This window comes from Triticum dicoccoides, chromosome 5B, assembly GCF_002162155.2.
Source record: "Triticum dicoccoides isolate Atlit2015 ecotype Zavitan chromosome 5B, WEW_v2.0, whole genome shotgun sequence".
NCBI classification, from domain to species: Eukaryota; Viridiplantae; Streptophyta; class Magnoliopsida; order Poales; family Poaceae; genus Triticum; species Triticum dicoccoides.
Genome location: NC_041389.1, coordinates 510,788,402 through 510,800,618, shown reverse-complemented (window position 1 = coordinate 510,800,618; position 12,217 = coordinate 510,788,402). Strand labels below are relative to the sequence as shown.

The 12,217-nt window shown below is 40.9% G+C and overlaps 1 protein-coding gene and 1 pseudogene across 2 annotated transcripts in view; both read right to left on the bottom strand.

The window, feature by feature from the left end:
• Positions 1–2,874: 2,874 nt before the first annotated feature.
• LOC119309889 lies at positions 2,875–5,690 on the bottom strand (annotated as a pseudogene).
• Positions 2,875–12,217, bottom strand: part of LOC119311227 (proline-rich protein 36-like) — a 13,142-nt gene continuing 3,799 nt past the window's right edge. Inside the window, exons 2-10 of one of the 2 annotated variants that reach the window (XM_037586866.1) lie at positions 11,451–11,548; positions 11,251–11,353; positions 10,959–11,090; positions 10,261–10,331; positions 7,439–7,596; positions 6,210–6,680; positions 5,568–5,893; positions 5,174–5,328; positions 2,875–4,623 (exon numbers count right to left, since the gene is read on the bottom strand). In XM_037586866.1, coding sequence (XP_037442763.1) covers positions 7,558–7,596; positions 10,261–10,331; positions 10,959–11,090; positions 11,251–11,353; positions 11,451–11,548 — 443 coding nt within the window. In that variant the 3' untranslated portion in view covers positions 2,875–4,623; positions 5,174–5,328; positions 5,568–5,893; positions 6,210–6,680; positions 7,439–7,557. Of the gene's footprint in view, positions 4,624–5,173; positions 5,329–5,567; positions 5,894–6,209; positions 7,597–10,260; positions 10,332–10,958; positions 11,091–11,250; positions 11,354–11,450; positions 11,549–12,217 lie in introns of both variants that reach the window. The other variant, XM_037586864.1, reaches the window with a different exon arrangement.

Below are 12,217 nucleotides of genomic sequence, written 5' to 3'. Positions count from 1 at the left end.
TTCTTGCATTTGTGTGACCATTGCGCCAGATCATCAGCCACAGCCCTAGCAATGTGGTGGGTGAAGAGTCTCATTTCAAAAAATCTTAGCTTTCTTTTTTGCGAAAAAACTTCCAATCTATTCATCTTCAATCATGGCAGTACAACGAATACCAGAAATAAAAATTACATCCAGATGCATAGACCACCTAGCGACGACTACAAGCACCGAAGCAAGCCGAAGACGCGCCGCCATCATCACCCCTCCATCGCCGGAGCCGGTCACAACTTGTTGTAGTAGACAGTCGGGAAGTCGTCGTGCTAAGGCCTCATAGGACCAACACCCCAGAATAGCAACCGCTGCCGATAAAATATAACGTAGATCGGAAGGATCCAAACCGAAGACACACGAATGTAGACGAACAACGACGAGATCCGAGCAAATCCACCAAAGATAGATCTACCGAAGACACACCTCCACACGCCCACCAACGATGCTAGACGCACCGCCGGAACGGGGACTAGGCGGGGAGAAATTTATTCCATCTTCAGGGAGCTGCCGACGTCTCGCCTTCCTGAGAATTGCTAGGGCTAGGGCTAGTGGCGGATCTAGGATTTTGAAGCAGGGTGGTCCATCATAAAAGAAAATTGACCACTAATTTGACATGCCAGCGAGGATCCATGATCCAAACTTGGGTGTTTAAAATAAAGACCAAAAAAATCATCCAATGTAACATCTAACAGTATTATGTAACAAGAACAATTTTTTTCAAAAGGAGGCATGGCACTGTTATCCTTTCCTTGTAGAAATATTCTTGTGCGAACAATGAAAGGAAAACTGCTTTCAAATAACAAGGGTAACATGGCATCAATGTGACAAAAAGATTTTGCAAAATCAGCGGTTCTAATTGGGCTTGGGAGTCCACGAGAGGGTACCAAAAAATGTAGGTACTCACTCTAGCAAAAGCCGTAGTCGCCCCTTTGGTAAGCTGTGTTGAATGTCCTGGTTAATAGACAGTATTGGGCTTTTATTTTATTCACAGTTTTACCTCCTGTAGTATGGGCTGATCCAAAATCCCAGGCAGTTCCGGAGTAGAGCTTGTCGTTGGATATTCTTGCATCTGTGTCACCATAGCGCCAAGTCATCAGCCACAGTCCTAGCAATGTGGTGGGTGAACAGTCTCATTTCAAAAAATCTTAGCATTACAACGCTTCCCGGTGTTCCAGAGAATTGCAATGAGAACGATAGAGCGAACTTTGTCCATCAGAGCCCGCAGCCAGACGTCATCGAGGCTGCCAGGCGTGCCACCATATAGGCTGTAAAGCTCGTCCCGGAGAGATCGGAAGCACGGCTGAGGAGAAGGTGTGTGATGCTATCGCAGGCGCCGCACAATAGGCAAGCATCAGAGGTAGCGATTGATCTACAAAGTCTCCTCTCGTTGGTTTAAACATGATATTTATGTGCTAGCCAAACGAGATTCCTCAAGCTTCCTCGAGCTTGTCCAGGAGATTGATAGGAGATTGATGGTCGTATGGCAATTCTTGGCCAGGATGGAAGGGAGACAATAGTTGGCCGACCATTTTTTAGCCATATCACGAGTGCGCTTGAGGCGAAAGGCAAGCATATCTACCGAACCCCTCAAGCAGTGCCGCAAACCGACGCTAGCCCAATTTGTAGCAACCTGATTCCGGAAACTTAAGTTTGCAAGAAGAGCGTTGTTAAGACGAAAAATCACAGGTTTCGGGATTTGAATAGCAGCAGCAAGTTGAATGGGAACATGGTCAGACGTGGATCAGTAGAGGAGGTCAGAGAGCTATCCGGGAATTTTTGAACCCAAGCAACGTTAACCAACGCACGATCAAGTCTCACTAAAGTGGGCACGACCTGTTGGTTAGACCACGTAAACAGCCAATCAAGAAGAAGCATCATATTTTGTTTGAAGTGAGTATTTGTCATGTATGTCAAACAAATAACCTGCAAAAAGAAGCATCATATTTTGTTTGAAGCCTACAACCGAACAAGTATCAACTTCATGCTATACACTGACATATTTGAAAATATGTACTATAGTACGATAGTGAGTCACATATAGTACAAAATAAGGGATTACACTAACAGTAGAAACAAATTAATCATCTAGGGAACAAAATTTGATGTGCTAAAATAGTGGTAGCAATGCAAGGCACTTGTCACAACATTTAGGTCAAATGAATAAATTCATACAAGGAAAGATGTATGATACATAAAAAGAAGTAAACACATAACCTATACGAAGTGAAACATAGCAGAAAAGAACATGGCAAATGGATGTATTGCGCATGCAGATTCTAGAATGTTAATTCTAGCTCGGTAAGAACATGAAAGTTGTGCAACCAAATATTTAAACAATCAACAAGGATTGACAACCACCATAAGTACTTTACATAAGAGTCACAACTTAGGCACACAATGATATTGATGCAAAGGATGTGCAAACGACACTTCAAAAGAATTAGCGACATAAGTATCAAGTAGGATACTACTCCCTCCGTTCCAAATTACTCGTCGTGGTTTTAGTTCAAATTTGAACTAAAACCACGACGAGTAATTTGGAACGGAGGGAGTACAATGTAAGAGACACAACTTAAGCTGACAAAAATGTTATATTCACCTTGCAGAGACTTCATGGCAGAAAAACGCCGGGGCAGGAGTTTCTAAGACAACATAAGCTATTACGTGTCTACTATTATATCCTCTTTGACCAGCCTTACTTCACAGAACCCGATAAATTAAAAGGGCAAAATATATGTAGAGAAGCAAGAGTCAAGAAGCTGAAGACTGAGACATAGATTGGTAAGAACATAAACATAAAATATAGTTCAGTTATGAACAAAATGACAAATAAACTCAAAACAATAATAGCAAGAGAATCATATGCATAAAAGGATACGTGCAAGCTCCTGTCTAGTACAGTTGGATGGTAGACTTTCAACATGTAAAGTGTTTGATGCATCTGAAGGAAGAGAAGGCCCATAATAACCAATAAAAGGTATCTGCAAAGATGTACCAAGCCAAGTCTTTCTTTCGGTTCTAGAGGAGCCTTACTTGACAACAATGACAATCTCAAACGATCGGAAAGCCATATATACATGGTGTATGTACAACAGCCAGCCTGCCTTCACCTTGCATACAAAGCCTTGATGTCTGGGCACATTGTCCTGTTGTCCAGCAGCTCATCCCCATAGTCGTCGATATCGACTTCATTCAACTGGAAGTCCTCCGACTTGCAGCGCTGCTCGCTCCATTCAAACCACAGCTTTGGTATCACCTCCTTGAATGCAGTTTCATAGGTGTTCTCCTCCAGAGAATCAGCTGCTACGAGCCAACACTTTCTTCTGCTGCCTGACAGGTAGCAGAGGGGTTCAAAACATCTAGAATGATGACTCTTGATGCGCCCACCAGGGAGATGCCCTCCCCACATGCCTTGGTAGAGCCAAAGAGGACTTTTGCATCAATAGAGTTGTTAAACTGATCCATTGTCAGACTTCTATCTTCTGAAGTAGATTTATTATCACCACGGATCACAAAGAACTCCTTTCCTACTTGCCAGCACCTTGTCTTAGCCAATAGCCTTTCCAAAAAAAATCATGGGAAGTAATGTACTGACTAAATGCAATGACCTCTCCCACAGATTCCGCAAGTGCCAGGATATTGGTGAAAAATCTGGCCTTCGCACCGTCGGCCACGTTGATAGACCGGACCAGATTATCAACAGTTACATCTGTAAAGCTGGAAGCTCTATCTGCAGCATCAACTTCTAATATTTCTTACAGGCATGGATGCATGTACAGGGCAGTTCCTATTGCGTGTTTTTTACTTCTCAATTCTCATAGGCTTCCAACTTATGAACGATTTCTTTCTGCTTGGGACTGAGTTTCAAGAAGACACTGAAGTCTACTAGGCCAGGTAGTTCATCCAAGATATCACCCTTGTAGTAGTGAAGCAAATCTTTTGTTAGTTCTCTGAGACTTCTAATGATATGTGCTTTTCTCGTGAAGTTATCATCATGCAGTAGGGTCTCTTCTACTGACTCGGTGAATTTATCAGAGACCCGTTTTGAAATCCCGCGACCTGATATTGATACTTATCAACGATAGGATGAGATGCTACTATCTTGAGAAACTTTGGGCGTACAAGATTCAAGGTGTTGAACACTTCTGCGACGTGATTCTAGGAAAGTATAGGATGAGATGCTACTATCTTGAGAAACTTTGGGCGTACAAGGTTCAAGATGTTGAACACTTCTGCGACGTGATTCTGGGAAAGTGTAAGGACCACATTACGTGGAGTATGTACTCTGCACAGTGATTCTAGCACATAGTCGACTCATTCCTAGGTCTATGGCCTTCATCCATTATAAGTAGGTTAGAGACCATAAGCAACATGTCCCAGCATACAGCTGCGACGGTGACAACCCCATCACTGTTAATGATCCAAGAGAACTGGGTGTATCCAACCAAAGAGGATACTCCTATTGGCTTGCCAAGCGTTAAGGATTTCCAACTGATCTCTCTGTCACCCTTGACAGAGCACAAATCATACAGTGACAATCTCGTCAGAATCCTTTGAACGCTTTTCAGAGAAATATGATCTTGACCTTGATGCCTGACATGAGGTAAACGTAATGTCAATTGATTGTTCCAATCATACATTTAAACTTCAGTTCATTCCAAAGTTTATATTATGCCATCATTACATTTCTGAAAAATTATACTGCATAACAGAAGATACCAAATATCAGAAAATAACTACATGTGCTATACTAGAAAAGATTATTCATGCTGGAAATACAGGAATAACCAAAATAACAACCCACGAGGTCCGTCAGGCTCTGCAGCATGAGCAAATGTGTCAATTTTGTTGGATAAGATTGCATGAACTAATTCTCAGGTATGATTGGCATATTGTGCCCCTTTAGGCACTTGGCTCTTATAAAAACAGATTTTGTTCAAACAACGTAATAGTACAAAATAAAAAATGTATTTCAAAGCAGTTTCAGCACACCAAATGGGAATCCCACACGTGCCTGTGGGCCGCTTTGCTGTTGCTAAAAAGGATATTTGGTAAGAACTTCCGGAAAATTAAAACTAGATATCTTGCTAAACGGCCTCAGAGATACAGAAGCATCATCACACATCTTAAACAAATAACATACCTTTCTCCACTGATAATCAATGATTGTGTCAGCCCTTCTCTCACAATCATACCGCAGACACGGCATACATGGCCCAGATCTTCATGAATCTGTATTTCATGATTACAGACGTTGTTCACCTCTTTCTCATTGGCTGCCTCTTCAAGTGTGTCGAGCTGGCCAATAAATATAACTAAATCATTATGGCAAGCAACATAAATCCAAATAAACAATTTAATAAAGATAAAGTTTACAGATTTCTCTTATTGAGCTGAGCTCATCTATTCTCAAACTTTACAAGTTGAATTAATTTGCAGACAGAGCACGAAATTATAAGCACAACTATAAAATTACAAAATGATATGTTTCAAAATGCTGCAGCAACAAAAGTCATAAGTCTGATTATAATTTGTACCTTAGAGCTTTCAAGTGGCACTGAGTACTTATTCCAAAAATCTTCAAGACCGTCACTTTCCTTTTCTTTTATATGTTCTTCCTCCATAGGCTCATCTTCCCCCATAGGCTCATCTTCCTCCATAGGCTCGTCTTACCCCAGAGGATTGTAAGGTTCTGAGGGCAAATCAAATACTGCTGGATTTGCTTCTCTTTTTTTTTTTTTCTTGGCACAATTTCAACATCCCCATCTACTTGGGAGCTTGGATCAACTTTTCGTTTTTTTCTCTCCTTCGGAAGTGGAGGGGAAACTTGTGTTTCTGCTATTTTCTCATTATGGGTTGCAACCTACATTGAGCAGGAAGAGTTATGGCTGGAAGATGAAAATTTTCAGCTTTGAATTGGAATAGATTCAACAAATATCAAACAATTATACTCCATTCTTTTCAGTACAAGAGAAAGGGGTACTTGTGAACTAAGATGCGTCAAATAATTATGGATGAACATTAAAAAAATTGAAAACAAAGATAACAGTTTCGCAGTGCCCTTCAGAGATACTGATGAGGCAGTGCAAAGTTGATGCTACTAGTTTGTCATTACAAACATGTAGAACAAAATCGACAATATAACTCTCAGTAAAAAATTGCAAGTGAAAAGTACATACAGCCAGATCATGGATACGTTCCTCGGGTCTTTTCTACAATATAGCTCTCTCAAACATAACTGCCATGGTTGATAGCTGGGCGAAGGATACTGATTCATTAAAGTTGCACTTGGACTATATGGAACAATTTGACTGTTTTGGTCTCTATCATGCATTGTCTCATTTACTTCATCAATTCCTTCGACTACCACTCTCATGAGAGCACCAGCCTGTTCTGATGGTATCAGCTGTTTATTTTTCTCAGGCGTCAGTTGTTTGTGTGCTCCTGTGCTTTCATCGTCATCATCCGAATCAAGAACTATTATGTCACTCTTTTTCTGTTCTCTTTGCTCGATAGAATTGGCCATATTAGTTTCAACACTCGGCCCATAACTCAGAGAGGGCTCGGGCAGAGTAGAAAGGAAAGTTAACAATTGGACCTTCTGAGCATACAAGCTGTCCCACTCCTCGGTAACACTGCCACATCCCCAACTGTGAATCGTATTTGCAGTAAGTGAAAGATGACTCATTAGTTATTATCATATAAGAGAGAAGAAATAAATTTGCACCAGCAATGGAAGTAGCACTTCTGCTGATGTTGCATATAAGCCCCATGCAAGGTAGACAAGAAAAATGTGGGCTGCGTACAAGGCAATCATAAGTAGAAGCACAGACAGTTACATGTGGAGAACTATAATGATCATAAAATGCAGCAGCCATTATGTAGTAGTCAACCCACTAATTGTTTAACACAAGCATAGTAATTGATGAACAAATAGGCACCTTATTCATCAATTCTTTCTCCTAGGTTTACTAGGTATCCTTATTTTTGGCATCGAGCTCTGTATTTCACCTGGTACAATCCAATTCAGGTAGTAATGAAACTTTTTGCGTAAAGCTAGTAGCTAGTAGCTACTTGAGATACACTAGAAATATCACCTATAGTAAATTCAGTCCAAATTCAAATACTGTTCTTTGCTTCTAATCATGCACAGAATACCCAGAAAAGGAGTCTCTAAAGAAAAGAAAAACACAAAGGTGATGTGAGTGTAAAGGGCAGTGGAAATACTTCAACTGGGCAAACTATATTCACACTAGCATTTCAAAGAGCAAAGTTGCTTCAATACCTACAAATATACAAGCTTGCAAACAACAATGTACTAGCAGGAAACAGATCACCACAATAACACCCATGACCGTATCCAGCATAGGAAAGAACAATACTCATGAAACAACCAGAAAGTGGAAACCTGCCAACTGATGTGGTCTCATTTGCTGCTTTTCATGTCTTGGATGAATAGCAGTGTCTAACGCAATGAGTTCTTCAGCGACTCTTAACATCACCAACGACAATATCGTCAGAATCCTTTCAACGCATTTCACAGAAATGTAATCTTGACCTTGATGCCTGACATGAGGTAAACTCAATAACAATAATACATTTAAATTTCATGAATGCCATGAAAAACATTGAAAATAATGATAAGCCAAATTCCATATTTGTTACTAAACCCATGTCCTGCGCAATATTGCCAGGCCACATCATCTATCTATCTATTTATAGTAAAAGCACAACATGGTAGAGATAGAAAAGTAGAATATAAATTCTCACAAAAAGGCAAAACATCCAACCGTTGGTTGAACAGACCAACTTATTGATCAATTTTTTGCACAAACTATTCCATTTCAAAAACAAAAAATGTTTGAGCACAAACTGCATGAACCACATCCTACCATTGTTTATCCTCGCATACCTGTCATTTTTATAATGCATGGCAACAATGCATCTAAAAAAAGTGGTGCTTCCACTTTTGGAGAAGCAGGAAACAATAATCTGCCATGCTTCTGTTCTAGATTCTCGTTAACAAATCCAAACATGTACGTATTAGTCTACAAAACAATATCTGAAATATCCCTGTTAAGCTAGAAAACAACCACAGAATTGACTATTAAGCTTCCCGCAAAAAATATTTGAAGATAGGGCTATACTGCTACTGTAAGGAGAAGCCATAAAATGGAAAGATCCATTATATGTTACATTAACATTACTCATGGCCAGAGTAGTTGTACAAAATGATTGCCATGTGAATCTGCGAAACCACACACCAGTGTGATGAGTAAGCAGCTAAACAGCTATATATTATAAGCATTGTATCTTATGCATAGAAGAACAGTATCTTAAACGTATCTGAGCAGAAATAGACTCCCAAAAACATATTGCAGTGCACGCAAATAAAACAAGCATTTCATGGATACATTGAGGGACATTGCCATAAATGCCAACGAAAATACACTAATGGTAAACTGACAGGGGAAATGTAAGGATGACATGGTAAACTGACAGGGGAAATGTAAGGATGATATGGCAATGACTTGAATCAAACATACCGGTCTTTGTGTAGACAAACCAAACATCCATTTAACTACTATGTCATGCAATCTAATCCAATCCAATTCAAATTCATGGATAAATTTGAAAAACATTGCAAGGTCAAATTGATGGGCAAATAGGTTCCTATTTTTAGGGTCATGGCCAAATAATTTCCTCTGAACTAACGCACACCCAACATTTCTGCTTGAGTTGCACATTTGTACGGAGCAGTCGCAGTGTCGCACCATCTGAGAATAATTTTACAGAGCTAGCATCTCCTACTTTTGTTCTTTCTAGAATAAACATGGAAAGATGCATCATTTTCTTGGAAGAAGAGCCAAAGCGGCTGATACAACATTTTTCGGCCTACTGTGCTAACCTGCGGGATTAGCAACCAAAATTGGCAATTTCTATTGACAATTATGGTGACAGCTGACAAGAGAAGTATACAGAAACTAAGGGACGATTGCGGCTTGCCTCAGCTCCCTAGCGGCTGCTGCTTCACCCGTGGTGAGGGTGCGGCCATGCGCCACGACGCTGCCTGTCGCTCCGCCTCCCAACCATCCTCCTACGCGGCGCACTCTTGCCACCGCTGACCGCGAATACGATACCACGCCGCACCTGCCGCCGCCATCTCCCTCTCGGTCTCAGTGGGCTTTCCCGACTGGGCCTCCATAATGTGCATCTAACACAATTAAGAGGCCCACTACCAACCTCAAACACCATCACCATTAAGGCTCATCATCTCGCCATCTTCCTCCTCAGCTCGAACCCTCCCATGCCCCATTCTAAAAAAATGACTCCTTGCCGTTTCCTCCTTCCTCGCCGGCGGCGCGGTTGGACGGAGAGATCCCCTACTATCTGCCACAGGCTGCGGGTACACGCACCCGCCACCGATGAGGACACGGTACGGCAGAACACAACCAAAAAGATCTTCACAATTCCCAAGCATCCGCCGGAAATCAGGACGCCCGGCGGGCAGTTCCGCGCATCCCTCCCCTGCCAACGCGAGCTTCACCCAAAACCGCAAGGAATCCTCCCACCCCAACCCCGCGCGGCGCCCACACACAAAGGGACATGATTGAGAGTCATGGCATATGGTTACTTGGTTGGCCGAAGTGTGATGGACACAATTGTGGCAATTTAGCCAAAAGAGCATGACAGGTAGGCTAGGTGACTAAGTGATTATGAACCGAACACAATCGATCTTGCCTGAGTAACCCAACAACAGAAAACATCATTGGACCGAACAGAACTTTGCTTATCTTCAAGATAAGCAGCTTAAAGAGCACCAAGCACATGCCATGTCATGGACTTTGTGTAATCCACAATAGAACTATATTGACGTAATATGCCCACCAAACAGAAACCTTTTACTTTTGTAAAATATTGGTGATATGAAACCTTCAGTTGCTCATAACTGTATTGTATGGGCCACACAGATACATGATAAGTTATGGTACAAAAAATGACAAACTAGAGCATCTCATAAACATTTAACTTTAAAAAACCAATTCCAGTTCTAATATAGGCTCATCATAGTGTATCAGGTAAAGCCTGAGAAACAATTAATTAAGTTGTCCATTCTCACCCATGAGGTAACATAAGCAAGGAAGAATTTGCAAATTGATTGGTTTCATATTGATATATAAGAAACTGAGACCCACAAGATTTATCACCTAGCACGAGCCATCAGTTTACCTTGGACGGACCAGGAAGGAACTGGAGGTCCAATTTGACTGAGTATCGGTCATGCATGTCAAACAAATAACCTGCAAAAAGAAGCGCCATTGTTTATTTCAAGCCCACAACCAAACAAGTGTCAATTTCGTGCTATAACACTGACATATTTTGGGATAGTGAGACACAAACAAAATAAGGGATTATGCTAACTATAGAAAGTCTGAAATCAATCATCTAGGGGACAGAGGTGATGCACTAAAATACTAAAAAAAATAGTAGTAGCAATACGAGGCACTTATCTCAATATTCAGGTAAAAGTTATCTGGCAGATGCTGGATATTAAATGAATAAATGCTACACTTATATTAGCAAGATGTGATATATAAACAATAGTTAACACGCAACCTACTGGAAGTGAAACATAGCAGAAAAGAATACAGCAAAGGGATGTATTCTCTATTCTGCATGCAGATTCTAGCATGTAAACTCTAGCTCGGTAAGAACAGGAAAGTTATGCAAACAAACAATGAAACAATCAACAAGGGTTGATAACTGCCGAAAGTACTTATGTAAGAGTCACAACTTGGGAACACAACGATATTGATACAAAGGATGCGTAGACCAAAGCTCAAAAGAATTGGTAACATAAGTATCAGGTATAGAATACTACTAGAATGTAAGGACACAGTTTCGGCTGACAATGATGTTATATTCACCTTGCAGAGACTTCATGGCAGAGAAGGCTTGGGCAGGAGTTTCAAAGTCAGCATAAGCTATTACATGTCGATTATTATATCCTGTGTTGACCAGCCTTACTGCACAGAACCCAGTAAAAGGGCGAAATATATCTAGAGAAGCAAGAGTCAAGGAGCTGAAGCACTAAATGGTGCAAGCTAAAACACAAAAGAAAAGACTGAGACATAAGATTGGTAAGAACATAAACATACAACATAGTTCCCTTATTAATGAAATGACAAATAAACTCAAAATAATAATAGCAAAGGATACGTGCAAGTTCCCGCCTAGTACAGTTTGGTGGGAAACCTTCAATATGTAGGGTGTTTGATGCGTCTGAAGGAAGATGTGGCTCATAAGAACAAACAGAAGGCATCTGTAAAGATGCACCAGGTCAAATAAAATAATCCAGTACTTCACATTTACTGATGAAGCTGCTAGTCTTAATGAGGAACAAGGAATTATTGTGTTACCTCATTGTTTATGTAAGGCCCATAAGGCAGTCCCATTGATTCATCAAATCCAGCCATTTCCAGCTCAAAACCAGTCATCCGCGGTCCAAAAGGCATGTCTACAGAAGGGTGTAATAACTAAATTATATGCATGTATATGTTACTGGGAATGAATGAACTTCTAAAAGACATTGAGCGGCACGTGACTCGTGATTGCTAACAAACAGGGCTAAAGGGGGACGGATCCCTCCCTTAACTGCCCACTGTTAGGTAGAAGTGAGACCACTCCACCAATAAACGCGGATAGCACCCAAGCGGATAGGTAGAAGTGGGACCGCTCCACGAATAAACATGGATAGCACCCAAGTGGAGTCCCCGTGGGGATTCAAACACAGATGTGTAGGTTCAACAACCTGAACTCCTACCATTGGGCTAGCGCTCAGTTCTGTAACTCATGATTGCTTGAAATTATTAATTATACCTACCAATTTAAAAGAAGCCTGATAAAAATAAACAGGACAGCATTAACTAAAGTGTGGATCTAACTATATCACATATATCAAGAAATGGACATCTGGAGAGGGGGAAAAGGCAATCTCGCTGTTACGGCGTTACCAATGTGAAAAGGGTTTAAATAAGTTAAAAAAATGACGAGCATGTCAACGTTTCAGTATCGTTTGCTAATGATGACCTCATTTGTCATCTATGAGGTTAAAATGGACATATGCACGCTGATTTTTCATAACACGCATTAACAGGACAGCATTAACTAAAGTATGGATCTAACT